The 27,778-nt window shown below is 49.7% G+C and overlaps 10 protein-coding genes across 10 annotated transcripts; 4 read left to right on the forward strand and 6 right to left on the reverse strand.

Moving 5' to 3' along the window:
• Nucleotides 1–17: 17 nt before the first annotated feature.
• BDQ94DRAFT_55983 (putative intracellular protein transport protein (Sat1)) lies at nucleotides 18–2,911 on the reverse strand. Its single transcript, XM_026776050.1, has 3 exons — nucleotides 2,196–2,911; nucleotides 1,086–2,126; nucleotides 18–1,031 (listed from the first exon to the last, which is right to left on the reverse strand). The coding sequence occupies exons 1-3, from the start codon at nucleotides 2,725–2,727 to the stop codon at nucleotides 154–156; spliced, it is 2,451 nt and encodes an 816-aa protein (XP_026624727.1). The 5' UTR covers nucleotides 2,728–2,911; the 3' UTR covers nucleotides 18–153.
• Nucleotides 2,912–3,292: 381 nt separating this feature from the next.
• rrg9 (mitochondrial ribosome assembly protein RRG9) lies at nucleotides 3,293–4,455 on the reverse strand. Its single transcript, XM_026766836.1, has one exon. It carries the CDS (start codon nucleotides 4,264–4,266, stop codon nucleotides 3,412–3,414), a length of 855 nt encoding a protein of 284 aa, XP_026624728.1. The 5' UTR covers nucleotides 4,267–4,455; the 3' UTR covers nucleotides 3,293–3,411.
• A 1,214-nt stretch (nucleotides 4,456–5,669) lies between these two features.
• On the forward strand, nucleotides 5,670–9,479 carry BDQ94DRAFT_180179 (WD40 repeat domain-containing protein). Its single transcript, XM_026773559.1, has 4 exons — nucleotides 5,670–6,620; nucleotides 6,673–6,944; nucleotides 7,004–7,831; nucleotides 7,898–9,479. The coding sequence occupies exons 1-4, from the start codon at nucleotides 6,084–6,086 to the stop codon at nucleotides 9,306–9,308; spliced, it is 3,048 nt and encodes a 1,015-aa protein (XP_026624729.1). The 5' UTR covers nucleotides 5,670–6,083; the 3' UTR covers nucleotides 9,309–9,479.
• Nucleotides 9,480–10,597: 1,118 nt separating this feature from the next.
• On the reverse strand, nucleotides 10,598–12,549 carry BDQ94DRAFT_180181 (amino acid permease/ SLC12A domain-containing protein; the record flags this gene model as incomplete). The annotated part of the gene is made up of 4 exons (XM_026773560.1): nucleotides 10,598–11,251; nucleotides 11,303–11,766; nucleotides 11,852–12,032; nucleotides 12,094–12,549. 4 exons carry the CDS (start codon nucleotides 12,547–12,549, stop codon nucleotides 10,688–10,690), a joined length of 1,665 nt encoding a protein of 554 aa, XP_026624730.1. The 3' UTR covers nucleotides 10,598–10,687.
• Nucleotides 12,550–13,443: 894 nt separating this feature from the next.
• Nucleotides 13,444–14,772, reverse strand: BDQ94DRAFT_180187 (putative aminotransferase, classes I and II family; the record flags this gene model as incomplete). Its single annotated transcript, XM_026773561.1, has 1 exon — nucleotides 13,444–14,772. The coding sequence occupies one exon, from the start codon at nucleotides 14,770–14,772 to the stop codon at nucleotides 13,444–13,446; it is 1,329 nt and encodes a 442-aa protein (XP_026624731.1).
• A 108-nt stretch (nucleotides 14,773–14,880) lies between these two features.
• Nucleotides 14,881–18,227, forward strand: BDQ94DRAFT_180190 (fungal specific transcription factor domain-containing protein). Its single transcript, XM_026773562.1, has 8 exons — nucleotides 14,881–15,356; nucleotides 15,678–15,778; nucleotides 15,810–15,960; nucleotides 16,051–16,403; nucleotides 16,482–17,022; nucleotides 17,089–17,138; nucleotides 17,182–17,250; nucleotides 17,373–18,227. The coding sequence occupies exons 1-8, from the start codon at nucleotides 15,138–15,140 to the stop codon at nucleotides 18,193–18,195; spliced, it is 2,307 nt and encodes a 768-aa protein (XP_026624732.1). The 5' UTR covers nucleotides 14,881–15,137; the 3' UTR covers nucleotides 18,196–18,227.
• Nucleotides 18,228–19,075: 848 nt separating this feature from the next.
• On the forward strand, nucleotides 19,076–20,697 carry BDQ94DRAFT_180192 (putative MFS transporter; the record flags this gene model as incomplete). Its single annotated transcript, XM_026773563.1, has 3 exons — nucleotides 19,076–19,348; nucleotides 19,439–19,976; nucleotides 20,033–20,697. 3 exons carry the CDS (start codon nucleotides 19,076–19,078, stop codon nucleotides 20,695–20,697), a joined length of 1,476 nt encoding a protein of 491 aa, XP_026624733.1.
• A 773-nt stretch (nucleotides 20,698–21,470) lies between these two features.
• On the forward strand, nucleotides 21,471–23,322 carry BDQ94DRAFT_180193 (uncharacterized protein; the record flags this gene model as incomplete). Its single annotated transcript, XM_026773564.1, has 1 exon — nucleotides 21,471–23,322. Exon 1 carries the CDS (start codon nucleotides 21,559–21,561, stop codon nucleotides 23,320–23,322), a length of 1,764 nt encoding a protein of 587 aa, XP_026624734.1. The 5' UTR covers nucleotides 21,471–21,558.
• A 397-nt stretch (nucleotides 23,323–23,719) lies between these two features.
• Nucleotides 23,720–25,265, reverse strand: BDQ94DRAFT_56027 (uncharacterized protein). The gene is made up of 4 exons (XM_026776051.1): nucleotides 24,974–25,265; nucleotides 24,793–24,924; nucleotides 24,452–24,742; nucleotides 23,720–24,336 (listed from the first exon to the last, which is right to left on the reverse strand). Exons 1-4 carry the CDS (start codon nucleotides 24,998–25,000, stop codon nucleotides 23,935–23,937), a joined length of 852 nt encoding a protein of 283 aa, XP_026624735.1. The 5' UTR covers nucleotides 25,001–25,265; the 3' UTR covers nucleotides 23,720–23,934.
• Nucleotides 25,266–25,303: 38 nt separating this feature from the next.
• BDQ94DRAFT_180196 (uncharacterized protein) lies at nucleotides 25,304–27,730 on the reverse strand (the record flags this gene model as incomplete). Its single annotated transcript, XM_026773565.1, has 14 exons — nucleotides 25,304–25,491; nucleotides 25,537–25,682; nucleotides 25,738–25,865; nucleotides 25,922–26,147; nucleotides 26,194–26,229; nucleotides 26,285–26,336; nucleotides 26,395–26,479; nucleotides 26,525–26,598; nucleotides 26,649–26,904; nucleotides 26,960–27,102; nucleotides 27,169–27,219; nucleotides 27,273–27,326; nucleotides 27,377–27,619; nucleotides 27,688–27,730. The coding sequence occupies 14 exons, from the start codon at nucleotides 27,728–27,730 to the stop codon at nucleotides 25,304–25,306; spliced, it is 1,725 nt and encodes a 574-aa protein (XP_026624736.1).
• Nucleotides 27,731–27,778: the final 48 nt, after the last annotated feature.

Here is a 27,778-nt window from a genome sequence, read left to right on the forward strand (position 1 = left end):
TTAGATGGTACCTAGGAGTCTTCAAGTCTGCTGTGGCCGTCGTAGTCGCCGTCATATTCGCCGTCATAGCATGCAAGCCCTCCATCAAGAGACAACTCATGGAATAATAGATGTGGCTTCTTAATGAATGCGTCAAGCTATCCCAGACATGATTCATATAGAGTATCCTTCATTCTCCTCTGGTAATCGCTCCCGGACCGTCTCTCCGTAAATCGTGATAGGGATGGCAATTTCGAACGATTCGCAGCCCAAGTTCTCCAACGCGGACATGATGCGCCCGCGATCGTCTTCCGATACGGTTTCGAGCAAGCGAGCTCCCGAAGGGGCTGAACCATCGTGAACATTGCTAGTAACAAACTCGAACCGAAGTTCCCACTCATGATTGACCCCAGTTGTTATGACGGTCGGCGTCGCCGATACCGGAACAGCCGGACTGAAAACAACGCGCGTTGCATACAGGGTGTTTTCGAAATAGGAGGCATGGATCTTTCGAGTCGCACGACGAATACTGGCGTTTGATCGTACTGCTAGATGCCCTGCAACCCTCTCTGAACTTTCTAATGTCGCCCGCAGGGCGTAGCAGGGAAGTGCAGCGTCTGCAAAGTTGACGGTGGCGATGATGGTTTCGCCCAGCCTGTGTGCGGGACGGTTGAGTACCACAACAGCAATTCGGCGCCCGTCTCGGGCAATCTCAAACCGGTTAGGACTGCGCGAGGAACCGAGCGCCTGGTTGCTTCGGAGAATGGCAAGATCAATAGCGTCTTTGCAAGTAAGGTGCCCGGTAGATGTGTCGCGACTTGCGCGCTTCTCGGGCGTCGCCTCGGGTGGTTGCAGCGAGTTTTGGCGTGCACTCTGCTCCAGGATGTCATCCACATACGACAAGAAGTCTGGGGCTGATGTCCAAGTCGGCCCACTGATGCTTTTGGGCTTGACTGCCGGCGGCGGGTTCGGGCCAACCTTCTGCACTCGCGCCTCGTCGCGAAGAAGCACATACGGGTTCATCAGGTCATGACCCATTATCTCCCCATGACCTATAGAAGGAATTAGTGACACTTTGCTGCGCAGGGAAACAACGACGAGCTCACCATTGACGCCGCTGAACACGCGGAAGGGTATACTGATACGATTGACTCGTTGGGGTTCATGATGGCCACTCGGCCGCTGTGTACCAATGACGAGATTGTAAGATATCTTAATGGCTTTCCCCTTATGACTGGCTGGAAGTCCCGATGGCAGGGTAAATGTAAAGGAGTAAGACTGCTCTTCTCCCGGTGCCAGTCGTAGATCCACGAAGAGAAGGGACTGGGTAGTAGACAGCAACGGTATGGACTTCGAAGAAGAAACTCCTCGCATATCTCGCAAGCCATCCAACTCATTATTGGAGAGCAAACCGCTCAGAGACTCTTCGATCGCGTTCCATTTGAAGGCGCCCCAGAAACCGCCGCCCTTGCGATTCTTATCGTTATGCATAGCTGGTTTCCCGCTGTTTATACCCGGCGCAGACCCTGCACCGCCAACAACACCTTTTCGCTTCACTTCCTCAAAATGTGACTGATGGATCAACGAACCGTCAACAGTGAAAGAAGCACTGATCTGGGCATAGCCCATGAGTAGAGTCTGGCTCTTGGGCGCTATGCCCGGAGACTCAATACTCGACATGTGTCGCGCGTGGCGAGGGATATTCTGACGCGGCATCGCCATTGAGTAGTTCGTGTACTCGGATTGCAGAGTTTCTGAAGAATTGTCGCTAACAGAGTTATACTCATTGCTGCTTCTATGACTACCAGTGAGACTGGAGGTTGACATGATTCTGGTGAGCTGAGGCAGATGGCCCGGGGCAGCTAATGTTGCCGACTCCCTTCCATTGGGCTTTGTCTGTCCGGCAGTCTCTTCGAAGGGTGTTGCGAGGGGAGATAGAGTAGAACGAGAGTGTGCATCAGCCCCCGGTGAAGGCGGAAATTTGAACTCGAGAGGTGGCAATTGCGGCCGACGCAGAGGTGTACGAGGTGACTCGAATGGGGGCTGAGAAGTAGGCCCTCCTACATCATCGATGTCTATTCGTGGGTTTCCAGGAGACGAATTGACCGGGGACTCTGGGGGTGGAAAGCCACGGTACGTGTTGCGTCCTGCTAGCAATTGACTGTAGTCAGCCTAATGATCGAACCATCCCCGATCGCGCTATCTATTGGAGGTACCTTTTGCAAATGATTCTTCGTAGAACTCATTCCTTCGCGGAAGAACTTGTAGACTCGCAGCGCGCCCATGACCCCTAACCGGCCTCGATCGACTGAATTGTGAAGATGTTCTGGGAGTCGGCTCTCCTGTTGTTTCGCTATCGATAGAAAGAATAGATACTGAGCGCTTGTGCTTTCCACCAGCTGGTGGACCACTGCGAGGGGTGGACGGGGGCGGAAAGCTGTGAGAACCGATCAACGGTGAGCTCACTGATGAAGAGGGGCGATGCGACGGGCTCTTTTTGGATACGCTAGAGTATGAGCGGCGATGTGGACTGAAGAAGAATTTCTGAGGTGATCTAAGCGAAAACAGTGACTCTGAATGCGAGCTGGTAGCTCGCGATGGATGTCTCTGATGCGAGGACTGCCCCCCGTTCCGGGGGTCTCCGTTCGTCTCCGCAACGTTCTTGAAGGTAATGATACATTCCACATCTTCCCCGGCGAATATCGTTTGATCCTTCCATTTCACGAAGACCTGGATGTCTGAGGGCATGGCGACGATCGCAAGGCCACCATGTGGGCGGGTGACCGCAGGCAAGAATCACGAAGGTCCGGGGTAGATGGCGGGTACCAGCCGCCACCAGACGAGGGCTGAAGTAAAGATTGGCAAATATGATACACTGAGAGAAAAGGTAATCAACGCCAGCTAGGGCATACCGTTAAATCGTGTAAGCCATAATCGTTGGAGGATGTGGAGGGAGGAAGGGCACAGAGCGGGTGCCATAACGTTCTTGTCGGGGAGGACGCGGTGGTGGTGGTTGGTGGTGCACTACGGCCGACGGGAGGGCATTGCAATCCCATGACGAACCACGTAGAGAGCTGTGCCCCTCGACATATGATAGATATGCTGTCGGACTCCCAGTTTGGATCTTCTTCCAGACCGGAGAAAAGCAAAGTTGATCAATATCCATTTTCTAGCTCCGGCTGGAGATCCCTTTATCCCCGCAAATCACTTCACTTTGTGAAACTGTAAGTTACAGATGACGGCACTGCTGGCCATGGGCCTCGGATAGGAGTACTTTAAGAAAGCTTTTAGAGAACAAAGAAGAAAAGCAAAACCTCCACAAGTTCAATCTAACGCCTATTCTATGCTATTCAATGCAAACCCGGTAGATAGCTCGTATAGTACATGTGATATATACATGGTGTCTGCCTGTACAGGCCCATCCATTATTATTTACGCCTTGCCCCCTTTCTTTTGGTTATTGCCATAGAGCAGTTGGTTTGCGTCTGTCAAGTCTCGGGTGCGCTTCGTACTTGGTCGTAGGCCTAGCTCCGACAAGTGACCCCAAATTCGATCATGTCGCCTCTCCCATCTCTTCCGTCGGTCTTCGATTTCGGTCTCAGAAGGCCTCCATTTGCTCTTCAATATCCGCCGAATAGCCTCGGGTGAGACCTTGAATTCCTCCGCAAGAACAGGTGTAGTGAACTTTTCCGGTGCGACCGCGTGGAGGTGTCGAATACCCTCCAACGCATCGGGAGAAAGCTTCTTGTAAGGGTTCCAACCATCCTTGAACTTCTCTTTCAAGGCTTGTTTATGAAGCTGCCATTTCTCGGGTTTCTTCTGAGGCATGGGATTGGAAGGGAATTCTTCATGACGTGAACGTTTCTTCGATCGAGATGATTTGGTGCGCTTTTTATCGGTAGATGTATCGGAGGAAGGTGCCTCAGCTAGGGAGTCCGCATGGCTGGTTTTGGTGTCATTCGGTTGTGGCGATGCGTTTGCTTCGGTCGAGGCACGGCGTATTTCATCTTCTGAACCTCCCAGTGGCGGTGTATTAGAACTAAAGGAGGCGGAGGAGGAAGGGTCCTGTGCTGATAGATATATTGCAGATTGACAAATTTGGGATTTGATAGAGGAGCTAAAGTTCCGTCGTTCCGTTTTGTATCTGCTTTGAGAGAAAGGCGTTATGGAGAGGATTCTCCGAGATGCGGGACCCTGATGGACGTCCGAGGCGAACTCTGAACGGAGAGCATTGCGCAAGACATTTGGGAGGGAGATTTTGAGGGATGAAGCGCAGACACCCGCCATGGTAAAAATCAACAGAACAGAGTGACACTCAATTGAGATATAGAGAGAGAGAGATGGGAGCTGGGGAAATTCTCCCGGACACTAAGAGACTTGCGACAGCAGAGAGACTTCTGGAAGAGGCCTAGACCAATTGGGGCCTGAGGCATAAACATCATGTGACCCATCGGTCGAGTCTCTCGGGAAAAGCAGAATTGTCGTAAGGATAAGGGAGCGATGCGATGGAGAGAAGCCTGGGAAGTCTAGTCAGTTGCCCAGCCCCTGCTCCTGGAGCAGCGTAATTGTCTAAATGGAGAGCATGAATAGTTGCAGAGGCGGAGATTAGTCGCTCCGCCCTTTAGGAAGCCACATCGAAGTTGCTCGATACGATATAACGATCCACCAACCTATTGTGTATTAATCGTACGCACGAGGATGGCCGTTGAGAGACTGAACGAATATTCCAGATCTGAATATCTTTAATAATCTGAACCCTTTCTTTACCAGGGTAAGGGGCTATTTGGTGCAAATGAGGGCGTACACCGTAATATCCCGTTTCATCACTATTGGCCTAGAAGTCAAGGCTACCCAAGCAGATGCCTGCCTTAATCTCCTGTTCTTCGTCCCCTTGTGCCGCGCTAGTAGACGTGCCATACAGGATGTACACTTTCGTTAGTGCCAAAAGTTACGGATCGAAGTATGACAAGAGTTTCATTCTTGCCTGAACAATTGCGGTAAAAATTGGCTCTTCATTGAAAAGATAATCTCTTCTTCTTTCTACTACCAACTGATAACAATCCCCGCAGGGCAGTGGTAAGAAGGATGAATTGGCTGTGTCATGAATGATGATTACTCGCGACAAGTCAAGAACCCAGAAGGATTAGCATCCCCACCGAGCCGGGGCCACTTGATGCCCTGTGAGGAGGTCGATCAAGCCTCTCTTTCATTCCCAATCTCGCCGGGAGGTTGGCCCGATCACTGGGCAAGCCATGATGGGAGGAGACACATACACACAGTGGGAGGACGTGGTGGTGAGAGTAAACATCTCACCTTCTTCATCCCACTGCCGTGACTGGCAGCATCTCTTGCTTCTCCTCCCCACAGGATCAGGGATGATCGTCTAGGATCTTGGATCAGCTTGACGGGATCTCAAGTGCCCCGAATTTAGCTTTCCCGAAGCTAAATACGACTAGAAGCAGCCCAGCGCCAAGGGTTCGTCCATCATTTTTCGGCTCTCCGCCCGTGGAATGTTATGGTTGTGGTGGTGCTGGTGATGGTCAAGCTGGGAGCTTTGCTTTTATCTAGCTCACCTCGCCCACATTCTGCCTTTGCTTCATCAAGGCCTCAATCATCCCTTCCCTACATTCTCTTCTCTCCCTCGCTCCTTTCCTTTGACCATCTGACCTAGTCATTCATTTAGAGCCAGTGTGTTTATTTTGATTCCTGCCCCCTCCTTCGCCGGTCCTTTTGTCCTTCTCCCCGATCTCCGCCGCCTTTTCGTTCTGTCTTCACACCAGCCTCTTCGCCGCCATCCACGCACAAGGAGAAGAAGAAATTTATAAACGGGGAACAAAAGAGACTTTGCTGTCGACACCGGATCCCTCGTCCCTCTCGACCGAAAAGTTCCGTCACTTATAAGCAAAGCTCGTCGTTTTCCCACACTTTCTCCTTCCTCGCTTGACCTGCGGCTCTTTCCTTGAAACCAGGACCTTCGATAGCGATACAATAATTTTCAATTGGAAGCTGGCATAAAAACCACGCATACCAAGCCCCAGCCCACCAATGCGTTCGAAATCCTGTCGACTGAAAGACCGTGATCCCTCGTGAATGAAGCCGACGCAATGACGACCAACTCGTTGAGCGCAAAGAGCAGGCCCGCTTCATCGCTTCGCGTTACTCCTTCGAACTCCCCAATCCTGAGACCGCCAACGCGCTCTTCCATATACAAAGCATCGTCTCATCAGACAGCCTTGACCCTGCGGACAGTACTCGGAACAACCACAACTACCCCTCATGGATTCTCGAGTCATGAGCAAAGAAGGTCTTTCGCCCTCTGTGCAGGCTCAGTGGCGGTACTCGTTGAATTGGACGACAAGGATTGTGTAAACCAACGCTTTTTCAGGGCACGGCCCTCGGCAGCCAGTGTGAATCCAGTTACATCGTTCTACCACCAATCCACGCCGCCTACAACACCTGACAGTCGAGCAAAATTCTCATCAAGCTTGAGATCGACCGCCCACAGCAATGCTTACAATGGCTCTCCATGCCATGACACAACTGATCCCGGTAGTCCCCGTGGTTGGTCCTCACGCGAGAGAGTTAAGGCGGTTACGTGTACCGCCATCAGCCCTAATGGGGAGTTCCTCGCAGTCGGAGAAGTAAGACAAGTAACCTTGGTGCCGTCCTCAACAATGCACTGACTGTTGTTAGACTGGTTATAGTCCCCGAATTATGATCTTCTCAACGGCGAAAGACGCATCTTCGGACATCCCACTTTCGATCCTTACAGAGCATACATTTGGTGTGCGAGGCCTGGCCTTCAGTCCGGATTCACAGTATCTAGCGACGCTCGGTGATGTGAATGATGGGTTTCTTTTCGTATGGACTGTCAATCCGAAAACTGGTTCGGCAAAGCTTCACTCAACCAACAAGTGTACTTCCCATGTCCGTGACATGTGTTGGATGGGTCAGACCTTAATCACGTACGTCCTAGCGGGGTATGCTATGCGTTAAATCGAACAATAACTAATTCGTGTTTCAGGGTCGGAGTCCGACATGTGAAAGTTTGGAGACTTCCAGATGCGAGGCCTGGCTCCCCTCGGTCTCGCCTTACTGTGGAGGCACCAAGCAGCTCCCCGAGCCAGATTCCCAAGGCATTTTCGGGGCGAAATTGCTTACTGGGCTCGCTGGCCGAAAGCACCTTCACTAGCGTAGCAAGCTTTTCCGATCGTGAGTCAGTGGTAGGCACCGATACGGGGGCTTTATGTTTGGTGGATGATAGTGAGGGATCCCAGAAATTGTCCGTTGTCCAATACCTGGATTTTGGCATCACTTCCTTGGCGGTTGACTTGCACCGCTCTTGTGTTTGGGTTGGCGGAAGGGGAGGACAAATTCAGCCTCTCAGTTTTGAAAAGATACGCTCATCGGCCGCTCCCCTGTCTCCCACACTTTCTGGCAGGTCATCAGCAGAGCAGGCGCTCAAGGGCCCTGCAATCATCTGCATAGGGTCTCTGGGGTCTCGTGTGGTTGCAGTGGACTCGACTAATGCTATTGAGATACATTCGGGCGACGAATTGGGCGACGAAGTCGACCAGAGGACCCCTCAAACCATGGTCTCCGCTCACCGGGATGCGGTCCTTGGGATACGTGGTCTCAAAACACCGAACCAGTATGACGCTACTTTCTTCACATGGTCTCGCAAGGGTAGCGTGAAATTTTGGAACTCCCAAGGGAATTGCAAAGATTCGCGTGCAATTGTTCTGGAGCACCCCCCTGGCTGTGATGAAGATATTTCCAATGAGCTGAAAGTAGTACGAGCTACCGATGAGATGGACTTGTTTGTCTCCGGTGATAAATTTGGTGTCCTTAGGTGCGTTGCCATTGTTTGTTGAGTAGTGAGTGAAGTTCATCACTTTTGCTGACCAGAGTGACACAGGATGCTGCTAGGCTCCTCTTGGGAGCCTCTACATGAGGTCCGAGCCCATGGAGGGGAAATCACTGACATTGCTCTACATACAACACCGGATACTTGCTTGGTCGCCAGCTGTGGACGTGACCGCATGGTCCAGCTATTCGAGCGAAGCAATAACCGACTTGAGTTAATCCAAACTATGGATGACCACGTTGGGGCCGTAAACCAGCTCCTCTTCCTTGAGAACGGAGAGAAGCTCCTTTCGTCCTCTGCCGATCGTACCATTCTCATTAGAGACCGCGTTAGCCGGGAGGTCAGTGGTACACCGATCGTTGCTTACTTGATCACCAGAGTGATCACGATGAAGGCATCCCCAGTGTCCATGACCCTTTCTACGGACACGGATGTCCTTGTCGTATCTACTGCTGATCGAAGTATTCAACAATATGATCTCGCTTCTGGTCGTCAGATCACGTCCTTCCGAGCTATAGATTCGGATGGAAGCGATACAGTTGTCATGAACTCTTTGACCGTGACTTCTGATATCTCAAGGCAGAGTTTCTCGAAGCTACTCTTTGGAGTCTCAGCCACCGACAAGTCGATACGTGTATATGACTTGGAACGTGGCGTGCTTCTTTCAGCTGAATTTGGGCACACAGAGGGCATGAGTGACGCTTGCCTACTTGCAAACTACCCCAATGACTCCACCCAGTCAGATGACCGGATCCTCATCAGCTCCGGCCTTGATGGGCTTGTTATGATCTGGGGAGTATCTGTGCTTCCTCAATCATCATCAGAGCCCTCGCCAGCCCTACACAAAGATGATGATGCTCCTGTGAAGGAATTGACACTTGCTAAACCCCCTCTACGCAAAGTTTTGTCTAAAACCGAGCTTGCCGGGCTCCAACGACAGGAAAACATTGCTGTCACACCAACTCCAGCTCGCGGACATTCTCCCACCTTTCTAAGGAAACTTTCCAAGTTCTCGCTGTCTCCGGCGAAGCACGGAAATACACAACCGCCCACGACGCCCTCATCGACGTCGAATCGCCGTTCCCCTACCTCTAGCGCTTGCCGAGACAAGTCACATCCTACATCACCCTCTTTGCATACTTCAAAGACCGCAAGCCCTAGGAAGGTTGGCAGTAGTCGAGGCGAATCCCGCCGTTCCTCTCTTGATATTCGTGCCCGGGCCAGACTTTCCGGGAAAAGCGATTATGGAAGCCTCAACACGTCTACAGAACAGGTCTGCCGTACGTTGAAAGCTTACAGGAAAAAGCTTAATGGCTCAGTGGGAAATATTCATGCCCAGAAGGAGCTTGAGAGAGAGCTGAACTTGACCCTACGGGCTCTCAACCATCGAAGTAATAGCAGCGATAGCGCAGAAACTGAGACCGAGAGCAGCGGAAAGGAGAATGAAAAAGTCCTTGCATGAGCCACCCAAGAGATCCATATATACACCCTGCCGGATCCTGTCATCGGATGTACGCTCGAAAGAGACGCCAAAGGCTTCATTAGGCCTGACGGTTCATTCGGATAGGGGAATTAGATACGAAGGCGGGTCCACTGGCGCCTGCCTTCGATCGCGCATTTATATCTTGTCCACTTTCGTCCTCTCCTTTCTTCGTGTTTCTTTATTTTACTCGCCCTGCCCTTCCTCGTAACATGCAGGGCATTCAATGTTATCCTTATAGACTTGCTTTGTTATTATGCGAGGGGTCTGCTTTGGTCTGGTTTCATCTCATTTGAGCATTGCGGGTGTTGGATATTTCTGCTCCCATTCTCTTGCATAATATTTGGGGCGCGGGAGGTATAAGGAGTTCGGGGCACATGTTTTCCAATTCTTTATCCAACCCTCGCCTGCAAGCTGACCTAGTCTGTCCTCATTGAGCGTTCAGTGTGCCTCACCAAGCGAGGTGGTCTCTTACAACCTTCACTGCACCATCGTCCTCTCTCAAAGAGTTCTTCTCTTCACCCTGTCGGATCATTCCCAAATTTTTCCATCGACTTTTTATTTTCATTTCCCCCAAATTCTGATTAATCGTTCGGATTTTTACCTACCTTCTAAAAGATACCCAAACATTGTCGCTGCCTGCGACAGAAGACTGTGTTCTTCTGACTACTTTGTTACATGCCATGTCAGACCTTTATCCAAGGCCAATATTGGTATGGCTCTGCAGTTTCCTTAGAAATTTTATTGACATTCACAGCCAGTTCTGGCAGAAAGTCTTTGTTGTACTCTCTTGCCGAATGGCAATATATGTAAGTGAGTCGAATGCAGAACTGAACCAACTAGTAGCACCTTTTCTTTGAATAGTATTGATCTCTACCGTACAATGAACAGGATGGACAGAAATCACAATACCTAGTTGCATTTCCCGAGTACGGGTATCGTAGTTAATATCTACGTAGATCCTATGTACTACAGTAGCACCATGGCCGCTGATATCAAGTTATAGTTGTTCATATCATTGGTAGATATAACTTCTCAGCCAGGATTCCAACAAATAGCTAAGACAACAATGTCTTCACTATAGAGTCCGAATTGCTTCAAGTAGGGAGGTTATTTATTCTGCAATTGCGCGTCCGCCTACGGTATGCCTCGTCTTCTCCCTTAGTTACTACCCAGAGAATCGCCAATGTTCAATACAGGATCCCTATGAGCATTTTGAGCTCTCGCTAGATTCGCACTATACAGGACCTACCCAAGCTCATGCAAGCCAGCCCGAAATCTATATATATTTCTGTATAAATTAGCTCGGTTATTATTGAGTCTGATGCAATCTTTATCCAACCGCCGAAAACCCAACAAGTTCACTCAATAAGCGCCTTCATCCTCCTTACCAGCGACTTTCTCACCGGAATTGACTCCTCGTCAACCCGATCCGCATAGTAGCGTCGCCATCTATCAAGGTCAATCTCCCTCGCATCCACCCAGAGCGGGCCGCGATACCAAATCTGCGCGCCAATCCAGATGATAATGACAGCAATCACACTGATATAGCTCGCAAAGAAGTTCTTCGCACTCGTCGATTTACCTAGGGGCCAAATGCTCAAGTAAAGCTCCAACCCGATCAATACAATACACCAGATCAGTGCCCACCATGTCGCATAGGGATATGCCATCGTTCTCCATGGAAGGTGGGTCTCATCCCGACCTTGAACCTTCCAGCTATATCGGAATCGTAGATGAGAAAGAGAAATCAGGCCCCATCCGAAGAGCGTGAGGAGCGAGACTAGGTTGGATAACCATTGGAATACCTGCGCTCCGGTGTTGGATACGTTAATGTACGCGAGGGCGCCTCCTATCCCGATCGTGGCGATGTAGCCGGCCCATGGGCGGCCGATGCGGTCTGCTTTGCCGAATATCTGGGCAATCTATTAGTCGTTTGACGAACGAGCCCATTCTTGCAAACCAAGCACACATACTCTATGATTCATACCCACATGCGCCAGCCCCATCAGCATCCGGGAGCCACCATAGCCAGAGATACTCCCCGTTGAGATCATCGAAATGAAGATCACGGCGTTGGTAATATGCGCCATCACAGGAATTCCTGCATTTTTGAAGGCAATAACGAAAGGCGAAGCATTGCTTCCTGACGATCCGAACAAGTTTGGGTCGGTTGGATCAACGCTTAATGTAATCATGAGGCTGCCGAGAATGTAGAAGAGCCCAAGACGAAGCCATATGGATCTCACGGCTTTTGGAACCGATATTCGGGGGTTAGCTACCTCGCTGGCTACCATTGTTGCGTTTTCTGTCCCCGCCATGGCGAAGATGCAGGTTGGGAGGATGCTGAGGAAGCCTTTGAAGCCGTTTCGGAATGCTTGCTCGTTCCAGTAGCGGAAGCCGATTGGGCCTTCTTGGGGGGAGCCGCCCGCGGTGATTACTGAGTTGGAAGGTAGCTGCATGTTAGTATTTATTTTGATGTTGATGTCGATGTAGCTGGAATGAATAGATATTGAAGAACATACCGATGAGGGCAGGGATGATAACTAACATCCAGCCGAATTTCACCGTCGATGCAATTACCTCCACTTCGGCGAATAGCTTGACGACCCAAATATTGATGAGAATGATGACGACCCAGAAGATGGATATCCATGCAACCTTGGGGACTTCATCGGTCCAGTAGTTGAGGATAGTTATGATGCCCTGGATTCGACAGAACAGATAAGCCTAGGATGATAGATCCAAATGGTAGGGTAGGTAATACCTGGAGTTCATTGGCTATGGTGATCCAGTACGAAAACCAGTATCCCCATCCCAGGGCAAACCCAGCAGCAGGACTGACGAAGATGGTAGACCACTGTACGAAAGCAGATGGCAGGGGGTACATGACAGCCATTTCACCAATGGATTGACTGACTGACCATACCATGGAGCTGCTGATCAGATATCCAATGAAAAGACTCGCAGGGCCACCATCGACTAGAGATGTCCCACTTCCCAGCCACATGCCCATTCCGATGGCTGATCCGAGGGAGACCATTGTGAGATGGCGTGTTCCAAGAGATCGATGGAGCGTTGTCTCGGCTCCATGATCGATTATCTCTCCCTCAGCCTTTCCAGTGTCATCTTGTATATCGACGCTCATTGTTTCGATTTGCTCGTGTCTTTGAGCAGCAGCATGTTTAACTGTCGGTAGTACTGCTGCTTCGGTGACATTCATATTAGTCTTTGAGGAGTGTCTTCCTACAAAACGGTCTTTAGAGATTTAGGTACGGAGCAGAAAGAAATAGAATGCCGTACTCAATCAAGAAAGTATGTTGCGGCCGGTTATATGAGACACTATGGGCATGTCAACCATTTAATACAGCTGAGTCCAGGTATCCCCCCTGTTTGCTCTAAGGTTTCAGCTTGAAATAGGTCTATCGGGTGCATTCGCTGGCGTTATCTCATGCTAATCCAAAGTCGGACAAGAAGCCCTCAGATAGACAGACCCGCTTCCTGCATCGCCATCAGACATGAACTTTCCCCGCAATTCCTCATTGATGATAAGCTTCCCCGCAGTATCCCAAACTGTATTCGGTGCAGATGGTCAGTTATGGCGCCGGCAAATGCAGAAGAGAACCCGGGAAGGGGGAGTAGGAGGTCGCTTATCAGCAAACAAACGCCGTTTGAAGTCGGAAGGATTCCACTATATGGCAGGCGGAGACGATGTTTATCTTGGAGCATCTCGGTATCTGAGATAATGACTCACTATGTTAGGTTCGTGGCCATAGGCATTACGTTACGTGTTATCTTTGAAACTGGATTATCACCTATGATGTGAGGTAGACAATCATGCCTGTCACCTTGCATCATCGCTCAGGGTACCACGCCTCTGGGAGTTTGGTATGAGCTTTAGAGTTTTAGCATGACTGGATGAGATAGTAACGGCTTATTTGAGGGATGGATTATCTAATCATATTTGTAATATATTAAGAGCAGGTATACATCAAGCTATAATGTACAAGGATGGGCGATCTGGTGAATTGGAGATTTGAAGAAAAGTCTGTATTTCATAATGCCATAGGAAGATTGTCCATCAAGTATATAACATACTGACTGGCTCAAATTACATTTACTTTAAAGCACGGACTATGCGAATCATTGCCTCCTCCAGCCAAGGAAGAGGATGCGAAAAAACCAAGCGGAACCAGCCTGGGCTCTCCGATCCATAAGCAGTACCGTGAGCCACATACACCTTGTTATCAAGTAATCTCTGAAACAGCGTGTCAGTGAGCGCATGTCCCACTTCGACCTCCCCAGGATGTGTCTCTCTGTATTTCTTCCCGAGATTGACCCAGACGAAGAAGCCGGCATGACACCCGGGAAGGTATTCAATATCGTGCTTCTGGAGAAGGCGCACAAGGAACTCATGAGAATGGGAGAGCATTTCTCTGTTTTTCTGAATATACTTGTCTGTGAAGTCATCATTTTGAAGGATAGAGACTGTAATCTGGTCCGACATGGCGGAGATGAAACTGTACAGTGAGAGGCACTTCTGAGCAATGTGCAGCTCGGGGTTCGACTGAGAAATGACGGCACCCACTCGGAGCCCATTGGCACCGAAGTCCTTGCTCATACCCCAGAGAACATGCACATAGGCAGGGTCAATCAGCCCGGTGGTGTCTCTCGACAGCAAAGACTCAAAAGGGGCAAAAGAAATATCTTTGTCAACGCGATTGTTCCAGACTGACAGAGCATAGATCTCATCGCTGATCAAATGCATTCTGCGCGATTGGCAGAGCCTCATCAACTTATCAATCGTAGCACGAGGATAACACCGACCCAAAGGGTTATGCGGATTACAGAGCATAACGGCACGAACTCGCTTTCCGGTGTGTGCTTCAAATTCCCTCGCTGCTCTCTCGTAGTTTTCGACTGCTGCCGGACTTAAGGGATCCATGCCACCCATTTCCACAGGAACTACCACCGATCCGGGCCGCAAGGTGATGTCGGCAATAAAGGTACTGTAGTATGGCTTGCTGAGGAGGATTGCCTCGCCTGGGTTGAGAAATGTCCAACTCAGGTGCTCAATGGCAGAGGAACAGCCGTTGGTCATGAGGATGTGGCCCGGCTTGACCGGTCTGGAGGGAGTGAAATGTCTGTTCACGAAGTGTGAGACAGCCTTCCGAAGGGCGTTTGAACCCATACTCCCGTTATTGTAGGTAAGGTGTTCCGCAGAAAGATGCGTGTTGCCATTGATATACTCCAGCAGCGTGTCATGCAGCAGCGTGTTCTCTGCCATGCCCACGGAAAGATATCCAGACGGGTTCTTCTGAGGATGCCACATGTCGCTGATGATGTCCCATGTTATACGACTGGCACCAAGTTCCACGGCGTGTTGACCACGCTCGGAGAATAGGTTGCAGTCCGGCTTGGCTGCAGAGATGTCAATGGAGCCCATGGTGAGATAGGGATTCGGATCAAAGTGTCAAAGAATCTGCGTCTCAGTAAGACCAAGTGCCAGTCGTTAGGGGTGGCAGTATTCTGGGTTGACGTGATATGTTGTGATGCACGATTGGCGAACAGACGGTCTTTATATCAACTCTACCGCAGTGTAAACGGTCGGGGAGCAGGCCGATATCTGACTTGGATTAGCCCACTATTGAATTTTTGGCAACCCTTGCGATGTATATTTGCCTAATCTCTAATCTCACACATGCCTGAGAGATGCCGTTCCTGTTTCTGCGGGCGATAATCCAGTGGTTGTGAGAATGAGCCATTTTTGTCCGTTCAGACGCCGTCGGGAAAGCCCAATCAGCAACTGACATGAGTCTGACCAGTAGTGGCCTTCTGAAGCTGGTAGGCTGCCTTCGATGGTACTCTTCTACTGGCTTATCTCCTAGTATAGTCATGGCACTTGCGATCGAACAGTCACAGTGTCTGCTGGGCATGGCGCGCGAAGGATTCGGGACTTCGGGCTCTGATGCGCAGGTCTGCCTAGGTGACCGGCGTTTGAACCCCGGTCTTCGCTTCGAGAGATACGAAGTAAGCACCTGCTTGAGAGAGCTAGGACCAGATTTTGTTTATTATCTTGGCAGCTCCTGATCTGATCCCCCCTTTTACGTGCTCAGCCATTGATTGAAGTAGGTGGTGATGGGTCGCCGAAGGAGCCAAGACCGCGGCAGACGCCGATGATGCGGGATAAACGGGTGCATAGATGATAATCCAGCTCGGACGCAACTGAAATCGCTACACGCGTAATGCGTCTCACCGGACAACGAAGGCGGGGAAATGACATGGACTTTATGCATCCTGAAGACTCAGAGTGACCCACTTCTTCTCATTCATCTTCTAGACAGTCTCTAGCCCAAATTTTCCGGCGCTCTCTTTTCGTCACCTCAAAATCCCCATAGAACGACCCATTCTTCTCGTGGAAGAGCAGAAGCTCAAGGTAACCGGAAGGGTGAGTAGATTAGGGGATAGCCCTCAATGGGGAAGGATGAAGTCTGCTACGACTAGACCTGTGAAGCTGGCATGTTTAGCCTGGTATGTGGACCATACCATATGCAAGGGATTCCGCAAATTGACCCCAGCAATCAATAGCCGGGCTGCTAAGATTCGCTGCGATGGGCAGATGCCGTGTGCCAATGTAAGTAACAATTCATTATGGAATTAGCTTTCAAGAAATGAGAGGCCTTTCGGTCTAGTAACAAAACCCCTGAAGTGCACCATCCACCAGGAAGAATGTCGATATCAACCAAGTCGACGAGGTGGTCCCCGACGAGGACCCGTCGCTGCTGCAGAGCTGGCCAAGAAAAGAGCTCGCCGGTTGGCTGAAAGGTCTTGGAGTGATATCCGGAATGGTGATTCTGACTATCCCCATGACAGCCGTATCAGGGAGCCTAATCTCCTGCAATTGGATTTCTTATCGCCAACAGAGTCATTACAACAGCTGCGCAGCAATTCCCTCGAAAATAACTGCACAGAAATCTCATCCCCACTCCACGGTCTCGGAGATGTGGTGGAGAATGTCCTGGGATCTATGGCGGTACCCAAGTGGAGTATCAGAGCCTATCAATGTGATCAAGATCTGTACGTTGCTAGTCCGTAAGGCAATTTGCTAGACTGAAGAACTGATTTTCCCCCTTTCGCGTGTCTTCGTGGGTTCAGTATCAACGCATACTACATTTACATACACCCTTACCTTCCCTTTCTGCCCCCTCCGGCGGTGCCTCAGTATGAGGATAAGTGTGTGGCAGTTGCCATCCGGTCTACTTTCGTGGCTTCCACGGAGATGCCGTACTGGCCTGTCTCGCCGCTTGCACTTGCTCTGGCAGGAATATTAGTTCTGCTGCCTGTACCTGGGGAGTCGCATCCACCAGAGCATGAGACAATTGCACTACGACGTTCCTATGCTGATTTATTTGCACGCTCCGCGTTGGAGCTTCTGGAGGATTCAATCGAATCATCCTCTGAGGGTGATATGGCCAAAACCTTGCGAAGCTCTTTGCATCCTGCGGTGCCCAGAAAGCTAGAAGCGGTCTACGCATTGGGGATCCTCAGCTTATATGAATGTTGTCAGAAGGGGAACATCTCGAGGATGCGCATTCGGGCTAACCAGGCTTTGACCGTTGCTATGGACATGTCACTGCACAAGGGTACTGCCCATGACAATTGCTCAGATGCGCAACGCCGGTGTTGGTGGGCGACGGTAAGTATATATCACGCTGATATTGCGCAAGTTTTTCTCGTCTGCATACATACTAACAACAAACAGATACTCCTGGTTTATCAGTCATCCATTATGATTGGCTCGGTTGGTCTAATGTGAGTTGTATGATGTGGTTCGTCTGACTGACATGCCGAACAGGCCCCAGTTGTTACCATTGATGACCATCGAATCACAACAGCATTTCCCGAGTTCCGGGGATGTCGTGAGGTAAGCTATCGCCTTGTTTGATTCCCTTACAATTGGGCGAATTGATGCGAATTATTGATCTTCGTGTTTATTATGTAGCCATGGCCACTTCTGATGCATGCACAAGAAACTCTTCTCCGTAGCTGCGAGGTCGGACGCCTGCTCATCACAGAGGGTGACCATTCAAACCTATCATATTCCATTCGCGATGAAATCCAGAGCCTGGACTCCCTCATCCTCAGACTCGCAGCCGAAGTCGACCGGTTCCGCTGCGTGACAAATTATGAAGGGCCCGAAGCAGACGCCTCGCGCAATTTATGGGCCATATCCAACGCTCTAATTCACACAGCCAGACTCATACTTCATCGAGTCCGCGCCTTTCCAGATTGTACGATCCTGACTAACGACTACTACGACTACCTCGCGATCGGCATCAACCAGGCCTCTCATGGGGCAGCACACGATTTTCACCTCTCTACGGGACGAATCGCTGAAATAAACGCCCTCTTCCCTTTCACTGAACAAGAATCAGTCCACATCTGCCTGCATTCCGCCCTCGCAATTTCCCGGATTTTCCGCCGTCTTCCTGTCCCAAGCGCTAGTCGGTACACCGACACTGCTGAGGCCGAAGCCCCTATTCCTTGGCTGTCATGGCAACCTTTGGCCTCTCCACGCTCAGTACCTTACCTAGCTTGCTGTCAGCTCCAAAGCTTTGGTATATTGGCAGTCGTGCTGTGCCGCGTGCGAATGGCTACACGCTCTGGTAATTTGGCTAGCTATTCATATTTACTTGACCGACCTGGTAGTTGTTCGACCCGGGTGCAAGACGCGGAGCGCTTGATAGAAGAGCTACAGTCGGGGATGGAGGCTCTGGGGCGCTCTATTCAAGCGGATACGGTCTTTGAGGGAATTATAGGAGTAGCTAAAGAAGTGAAGAGGATTTGGAAAAGCACTGTCATGGACTGAGCTGTTAGAGATTTGGCAGGATAATGCCGGAGCCGTGAGGATATAATATTAGTATAGTAGATATTATTTTCCCTTTCTGGTTCTCAATATTTCTAAACGGTAGTTCCATCACGCATAACCTTTCGGCTGAAAGAATGATAACCCCGAAATCTAGAACGTGGAACGAGAAAGACAAAAGGAAAAGGAGGGGAAAAAAAGGGTGGATGGAAGTGGCGGGCCTCGGCGATTGAACCTGATAGCGGCGATTGATAGATATACCCGCTTCCTTTCGGCCATCTGGGGCATTCTCGGGTTATTCTTTTGCTTTTTATTCTCTCCCGATGGATTTGGCACGCAGTACATATAGCAAACTTTCGACAGGATTGCTTCATATGCATGCACCGAGGATAGGGCCCGATACTTAGCAATTGGTGATGTTCCAGTGTAGAATAGTCACCCTGATAGTGGATGTCATAATTGAGAGCTCTCCGCGTTACCGCCGGGAGAACAGACAGGCCGCACAGTATAGGAGGCATTGAACTGCATGAGTATGTGGTCGGTGGATCTTTCATTATGGCAAATTCATGGGACTGTATTGATTATCTCAGCATGGGCCTTATGCTTGGTTTAGTAGTCGGTTAGTAAAGCCATGGGAGCTGAGCTATAGTATTAAAGAGAGTGGATATTTGGCTTTTTTATTTTTTTTTTTATTTTTTTTTATTTTCTTTTTTTTTTGCAGTGCTGATTTCTTAGAAGTCGTATTATCCGCTTACTACCAGTCTACATGATTGTATATATACTGGAGCAATCTTCTCAAGAACAACCCCGTCCAACTTTCCCTAAGCTGACAGACTAAGAAATAGTGTCGAGTTCAGGCTTCCACTTCTGAATTGAAACCACTATGAGCCCTCCATCAGAGAAAATGATTCCATCCGAGACGGATCAAGAGAGTGGTGAGTATCCCACTCTGGTCGACTTCGATGGACCAGATGATCCTCTCCTCCCGTTCAACTGGTCCATTACGCGGAGAGTTTGGGTCACTTCAGTGGTGGCTATACTGAATCTCATTGGAACGGTGGCCAGCAGCATATTCGAAACTGGCAATGAGACATTCATGCAAGACTTCAACATTAGCCATGAAGTCGCTGTGCTGGGGACGAGTTTATTCTTAGTAGTAAGTAGCCCGTTCATTCGGTCATCTACCTCCCTTCCCAAGTCAGTTTGTTCCAGAAACGCATGGTAGAGATTGACTAAATGAATTCAGGGCTACATATTCGGCTTTCTCACCTTCGGCCCTCTCTCCGAGCGATTCGGCCGCAAATGGCCCATGTTACTAGGAATCACCCTCTCGTCGCTCTTCGACTTGATGCCCGCCCTCGGGCACAACCTTCCCACCGTCCTGCTTGGTCGTTTCTTTGGCGGGCTATTCGGCGTTGCGCCAGTCGCGATATTCGGCGGTGTGATTAGCGACTGCTGGCCAATGGCTCATCGCGGGATTGCCATGGCATTGGCAGTCTCACTCGTCTTCTCAGGACCTACGTTTGGTCCTGTTTTCGGAGGGTTCATCATGTCCTCTTCGACGCTCGACTGGAGATGGAACATGTGGGTAGTTATCATCGTGGGACTTGGGGCGTCGCTGCTCTGCGCATTTGTCTATCCGGAGACGTACGCACCAGTGATTCTGCGCAAGAAGGGGCAGGCACTTAGGAGGAAGACAGGTAATCTGGATATCAAGACCGCAGCAGATAAGGAGGGGATTAGTCTGCAGGAGATTGCAAGGGCCTATCTGATTCGACCTTTTTGTGGGTTATTGCCATCATCGAGGGTTATTAATGGGCCACCTAACAAGCAAATTCAGGGCTCTTCACCACGCAACCCATCCTCGCCCTCCTCACCCTCTACCAATCCTTCATCTACGGCGTTCTCTTCCTCTTCTACCAAACCTACCCCGTCGTATTCGGTGAGGACCGTGGCTGGCCCACGGCCCTCAAATACCTCCCTCTTCTGGCCATCATCTGCGGTGTCTTCGCTGGCGCTTTTGGCATCATCATCCACAACCAAGTCTACTTTCGTCACCACTGCCACGCTCCCGACGGCGTCACCTTCATCCCCGAAGCCCGTCTCCCGCCTATGATCGTCGGCGGCATCTTGGTCCCCATTGGGATGTTCTGGTTTGCAGGCACCGCTACGCCGGCCACCATCCCCTGGCCCAGTGCCATCTGTGCAAGCTTCTTGATCGGCGCCGGCATGTATTTGCTCTTCATTCAGGGGTTTAACTACATCGTGGATAATTATACCAGTATGGCGAATAGTGCCATGGGTGTTAACGGATCCATGAGGAGTATCTTTGGGGCGGCGTTTCCTCTTTTTGCTAATCAGATGGTGGATGGGCTGGGAGTGCAGAGGGCGACCATCGTTTTGGCGGCGATTTGTGTGGCTCTGGTGCCGGTGCCGGTTTGCTTTTGGTATTGGGGGGATAGGATTAGGGCGTGGTCGTCTGCGAAGGTTCCTGATAATATATGAGGGGAGGTTGAGTCCTGTTGTGTCGTGTGTGAATCGGGCCTTTTTTTTTTTTTTTTTTTTTTTTTTTTTTTTTTTTTTTTTTTTTTTTTTTTTTCCTTCGTAGAGAAGTATGTTTATTATTATAGAGTAATTAGATCACTGATAATTGGGGAATGAATCATGGGTACTCTGCAGTTAGATCTTCGGGCCGCGGGGTTCGGCGACTGGGTCGAGTTCCGAAGGGATTCAATTCGCGCTATTTGTAAGAGGAATTGAGGTGTTCGTCAGACAGGAATGAAGTTTATAAATACGTATCAGTATACATCAATATTATGAGAAAGAGCAAGCCCTCCCAATCTTCAGTATCATCTGGGAGAGGATGATGAGATCTGATAGGGGAGACCAGTTCTAACACCTACTCTGAGTATACACTGCGAACGTCTGTTCCCGAAACTTTCTGAGTACTGTAAACTCCTTCTCATTCCATTTGTGACAATTGCAATGAGTTGTGATACCTCGGGCTACGTAGGTTCAAAATCAGGCCCATAGATTGTGAGAGGATGACTCGATGGCTCTCACTTCGGTGACTGATCGGCGTCTGAAAACTCAATCTTATCGTCGTCGCATGTGTCCCCACCCCTAACCAATTGATAATCGTATGGCTTGATCGAGGCTCCGACTACGGAGTAGGAGTAGTAGTAGTAGAAACAATGGTATTTTCCACTGTTAATGGTACCGTATAAATACCACTCTCCCTCCATGCATAATTCTATAGCGAAATTACAGGCATAATCCTTATCTTTTCCCAATCAATCTACTACTACTACTACTACTACTACTACTACTACTACTACTACTACTACTACTACTCTGAACCCATCCATGACCATGACCCTCACAGCAATCCCCGCCAGCGAGCCCTACTTCAACCTCGGCGCCTACTCGCGAAACGTCACCACCACCAGCGAAGATGCGCGCATCTGGTTCAATCGCGGCCTCATCTGGGTCTACTCCTTCCACCACGGCGAAGCCGTGCACTGCTTCGAGCAAGCCATAGCCCACGATCCCACCTTCGCCATGGGCCACTGGGGTCTCGCCTACGCGGTAGGCCCCAACTACAACAAAGCTTGGGAGCGCTTCGACCGCAAAGACCTTCACACCTGCGTACAACGCGGCCATGAAGCCTCACGTAAAGCCCTCGCTCTCTCCCAATCCACCAACGCCACTCCTCTCGAGCAAGGCCTCTGCAAAGCCATAACCGAGCGCTTCCCAACCCCGACTCCCCTCCAACTCGAAACCTACAGCGCCGTCAACCGGGCCTACGCCGCCGCCATGAAGCCCATCTACGAATGCTTCCCTAACGACCTCGACATGGCCGTTCTCTACGCCGACGCCCTCATGAATATCACCCCCTGGGCCCTCTGGGACCTCTTCACAGCCCAACCCAACCCCAAAGCTCCCACCAAGGAAGTCCAATCTGTCCTCGAATCCGCTCTCACCTCCCACCCCCACGGACAAGCCTACTCCCACCCAGGCCTCCTCCACCTCTACATCCACTACATCGAAATGTCTCCGACCCCAGAAAAGGGCATCTACGCCGCCGACCACCTCCGTGATCTTGTCCCCGACGCCGGCCACATCCACCACATGCCCACGCACCTCGACATCCTGATCGGCGACTGGCGCGCCTCTATCCGGTCCAACTACCGCTCCACTCTCGCGGATGACCGCTACGCTGCTAAAGCCGGCCACAACAACTTCTACACTTTCTACCGCCTCCACGATTACCATTCCCTTATCTACGCCGCCATGTTCGCAGCACAGAAACGTACCGCCCTCGATGCCGTCTCCCGCATGGAAGCCAGCATCCCAGAGTCTCTCCTGCGCATGACATCGCCCCCTATGGCTGACTGGATCGAGCACTTCGTCGCCATCCGTCTGCATGTCATGGTCCGTTTTGGCATGTGGGAGGAGCTTATCAATGACACCTCTCTCCCGGAAGACCAGGAGCTGTATGCCATCACAACAGCCACAACCCACTATGCCCGTGCCCTCGCCTACGCCGCGACTAACGACGTGCCCTCCGCCCGTACCGAAGAAGCCCTATTTCTCGCAGCCCGGGAGCGCGTCCCTGCTACCCGCCGCGCGTATAATAGTAAAGCCCGCGATATGCTGGCAGTGGGAGTTGCTATGCTGAAGGGGGAGATAGAGTACCGAGCAAGGAACTATGAGACGGCATTTGCGGCGTTGAACGAGGCGATTGTGTTGGAGGATCAGTTGCCGTATAGTGAGCCATGGGCGTGGATGCAGCCTGTTAGACATGCTTATGCGGCGTTGAAGCTGGAGCAAGGGGAAGTGGAGGAGGCGGCGAGGGTGTATAAGGCTGATTTGGGGCTGGATGAGTCGTTGATTCGTCCCAGGAGACACCCGAATAATGTTTGGGCGTTGCATGGGTATCATGAGTGTTTGGAGAGGCTGGGGAGGGTCGAAGAGGCCAAGGCGATCGAGGGCGCGAGGAACGTGGCGTTGGCCGGGGCGGATGTGCCGATTTTGGCGTCGTGTTTTTGTAGGTTGGAGGTTTTGAAGAAGAAGAAGGAGAATGGCGCGTGTTGTGGGGGGAATGGGGATGGTCCTGCGCTTTGTTAAGGGGGGGGGGGGTGAGAAAGGAAGAATAGGATGCTTTTTTAGAGGGATTACGAGGGTTATAAATATTTCTTTTGGCTTGAAGAGGGATTCAATATCATCATGGTAGTGGTGCTAAGTTTTGTCTTAATAAAGAGATGTGTCTAGCATTATGTACTATGTATCTATCGCTGAATTTCCCATTTCAAGTCTTGTTGATATTAATACCTGGGTGTCATCTTTCACACTGATTTTCCCACACAAAAGTATCATTCTATAGTTCATGAATGTTCTTTCGCGTGGCTTGGTTATCTTTTTTACATCATGTTCAAATCTAGGTATTTTTTCTCTCCCCACTACGGCCATAACTGAGAGCGTTTAAAACCAGATTTAATGATTTCTAAATCTACTTCAAATATTTGTAACTGTTCATTCCCCTAGTAAAACAGACTTCTTACAACCCTTATTCCTTTGTTTCCTATAATTAGTTTAGTGGTGACATTGCTGTTTTACCTTGGAGAAATAGCATCAGATCTGATCTCTCAATGCCCTACTAAATAGTACCATTCTTCCCTTGCCTTTCCTCTTATAAACTTGCCACGTAATCATTCGACAATCTCACATGGATGCTTCAAATCAAGTCAACATCTCAAGCTTTCCCCGTAGTAACCTTCCCAGTGCACCATCGTCTTCTACCAGATCAGCCAGGTTGATTGCCTTTCCGGCCCATCGTCGACAATGCATGTCTGCCGCAGCGAGATAGTAATCCACTGCTCGATTAAATGCTACAGTTGACAACCATCGTATCTCATCATCTGGATACCCTGACAGTGGCCGCTTGTTATCGTTTCCGGTTTCAGTCTGCTTTCCTTGAGCCAATATGAGGGCCTGATCGAGAATTGACTCTGCGAGCTGGTACTCTGCTGTGTCGAGGGAGAGTTGAAATAGACAGCGGATATAGCGCGGAAGGGATTTGACGATGAAGGTTGATTTGTCTAGGAAGGGGGATGGCGAGGCGTGGAGGGTGCGGAGTAGGGTCTGTCATATGTTGCGTTGGATGGTCAGCTTGCGTGTATGGATTCTTGAATGTTTGGTGGTGGGGAGGAATGTGAAGACCTGGCTGGTAGCAAGCGGGAAACATGTACATACATACCTTGACTGCTTGCACTTTAGGCTTCAGTTGACCATCAGAGCGGAGGAGACGGTCTAGAAATACTGAGCTGAGTTTCTCGTCTATAAATGGGCAAGATTCTTCGATGATTGCGCAGACACCCGTCCAGTCATTCAGGAAGGTCGATGCCTCAAGATCGAGGGCGAGAATGGTGCGGTGTTGTGAAAGTAATCTCTCATATCGAGGCTTATTCCTGCTGTTTTCAGTTTGCTGACTCTCGAACTGCTCTTTGAAGTGTGTACTGATCCTACGTATAGCGCTGTAGTGCTTTTGCTGGATGCTATATTAGACTCTATATAGTAGGAGGTCAGCTAAGAGCGAACCTTTTCGGCGGCGCCGATTTCCTTGCGGGCTTCTATCGCAATTCTGGCTAGTTTGAGAGAGTCGCAGAGGAGATAGTGTTCAGAAAGAACAATGTGCTCTTTAATATCAGGGTGTTGGCAGGTTTCGGCGAACTATGCTATATTAGAAGAAATCCACTCGCTTCGGAAGGCTTATACTTGCTTTGATAGAGATGTCTAGTAGATGCATGACGGGCTCTAGACTTGTTGCTCTGAATACTTTGGATGCAATGCTATAGCTGGCCTTGGCTAGCCATGCAAGCTCTGTAACGGAGAGTATGCAGCTGTCTGGTCCTCCGCGACTTGCAATAACCAATCCTGGCTAATATGTCAATACCTACTAAGCTGCTACGTGAGACTTACCTTGATTCATTAGTATTTGAATCTTGTTGAGTAGTTCTTCACTTTCCCATCCGCACTTCTCGAGCTCGGCGGACACGAGTTGAATAACAGGCATGTTTAGAGATCAGCACGAGTGGCTCAATAGAGGAGGTTAACCATACTGTAACAGCTTTGCGACATGGCATCCTTCTGAACCAGTCCACTTTACGGACTTCAGGACTTGCTCAAAGCTCTCCAGTCCCTGCTGAGTCTTCCCAAGCCTTAAGGCTTCTCCTATACATGACAAGAGGTAGGGTATGGCTTTTACATCCTCAAGGAGCGACTCGAGATATATGCTTGCTTCTTTGGGTTAGATGTCTATAACGAACACCTGGGGTTACTTACATGCTGTAGGATCGCTGTTCTGCAGACTCAGTCTGTACATGAGATACAATGTTGACGGACATGATCTACATTCATCGGGCATTCGATTGAATATATCAATCGCTTGTGAGGCATTCGAATCATGAGCAGTACACATGAGAAACTGTCTGCCCCATGTTAGATCCTGTTCTGGGACAGATCTTATAGGTGTGGGCCTGCTACCTAAAAAGCTTGGCCTTGTTTGCAGCTGAAATTTGAACCATTGGCTCTTCGAACAAACAAAGACACCATTGACCTGCTACTGATTTATCGTCATTTGATATTGCGTTATTGACATGTTTCCAGATAAGCTGTATTTCTATGAGCCCAAGTATAGTAGCTGGAGCTGTGGGAAGGGCTAGCGTACGATAAGTGTTGCTTCTGTTGCCGCTTTACTGAGAGGCTGTTTATGATGCCTTTTCAAGCTGGTAATTGTCTCCTGGAAGATTTCGAAGCTAGCCCTTGCACATTTCTCTGACCGCATTAATCCATAGACGAATGCTATGAAGACTTTCTCGAGTGAAATTGCGTTGTTAGGGAGAAGAATGACCTGTTCGAGCAGTTGCTTGAGCATACTGATGGAGACCTCGGGACTGGTTACTTGTCAGATGAGCAGACTGATGTGACTGATACACTCACGATGTATTAAACAGCTTCTGTATATAATACATGATGCTACACCCACTTTGTTAGTACCGAACGGCGTACGCGAGTTCATATTAGCCATTACATTGCGAGGTGTGAGTCTTCAAGCTCAGGCGACTCAATGGTACTTTGTAGCACTGTCAACTCTTATGTCAGTCGAGGAGGGAAAACAATTACAAAGTATAATTCAGTCACCTTGCGAAAAGACATTCTCATCTGGTCCTTCCTTGGCCAGCATCTCAAGTTGGATGGCCTGGACAGGGAACATGCCACCGTAACGCTGTTCAACATTAGCAATATATAACAAGTGGATAATATGACTTACAGATTTCAATGCATCCAGGGCTTCAGCAAGGAAGCCACTGCGCTCTTCATAATCAAGATATAGACCGGCACGAGCTGTTCTTTGTGAACAAACTCCACTTTATCATTAACCAGGAGCAACCTACCAGAAGCATGAAGTATCAAGAGCTCTTTATCCTCGTTTGACAGTATCGATGCCTGTTGCATATGCCTAATGGACTCACATGCCCTCAACGCTCTTCCTAGCCACTTCATAGAGACATCATACTGCTTGCGTGAAATTGCACAGTTACCGATCTTATAGCATATGTCCATGACACGTGCCTGACCCCTGCCATTATCAGATACTGGTATCTTCGAGAACAAGTGTTCTGCGATGTCGAGTCTTCCCTGCAGCCAGGCCTACATAGGTCCCAGCTGTCAGTCTGATGTATTATTACAGACGGGTAGACCATACCAAGTGGGCACGAATCATGTAGTACTCGATAGTATATTGTTGAAGCTTAGAATTTTTGACATCGCTTTCATATCTCTCAAGTTTATCTAACCGCACAGCTGCGACTTCGATGATTTTCTGGCTTAGACTGAGACAGTCGTTGTCTATATTCAAGATATTAGAGCTACGTGCAAGGGAAATTGGAGAAAGCAACAAGGATCTGCTCTTACCTATGCACGTCATTGCTATGCTGAAGGCTGCCTCTAAGGCCCTGTTGCTTCCTGGTAATATTAGCTGTCTTGAATCCATATAATAGATAGTGTGTTATACTTACCCTGGCCTTGATATGGTGCGGCATAGTCCAACATCGCGTAAGCGAATGCCTTCACTATGCTGTACTCAGCGAAAGTCTGTGTTCTTTGGATCCCACAGTAGTACCTTTGCACGCAACGAGAAGGTCTTCACTTCTGTCTCTATAGACAGTCATGAGTTGCATGCAAATATTCCATAGCTTTGTTCCTTCTTGGTCAAACCCGCGACGAGTCGGAGACGAGGGACTCGCTGGCAGCAGAGGAAAGTGCTTGAATTGCCGATCCAGTTGAGCCAAGATTTTATCATTTAGACCAAGATGAGGCTTCTTTTGGTCGATAACGAGGCTATTGGTTAGCTCAGCTGCGAAGTCTGTTGCTTTGTTCTTAGTAGATGAGGCAATGAGAGGTATGAAACGGCATGCGGGAAAGGTGCTGCACCTAGAACGACGTCCATGTGTGCTTTTGAGCTGTGATGTGTCATGTCAATAGCAGCGCTTAGTGGTTAACTCTAGTCGTTGTCCTAATGGCT

This window comes from Aspergillus welwitschiae, assembly GCF_003344945.1.
Source record: "Aspergillus welwitschiae strain CBS 139.54b unplaced genomic scaffold BDQ94scaffold_22, whole genome shotgun sequence".
Classification (NCBI taxonomy): Eukaryota; Fungi; Ascomycota; class Eurotiomycetes; order Eurotiales; family Aspergillaceae; genus Aspergillus; species Aspergillus welwitschiae.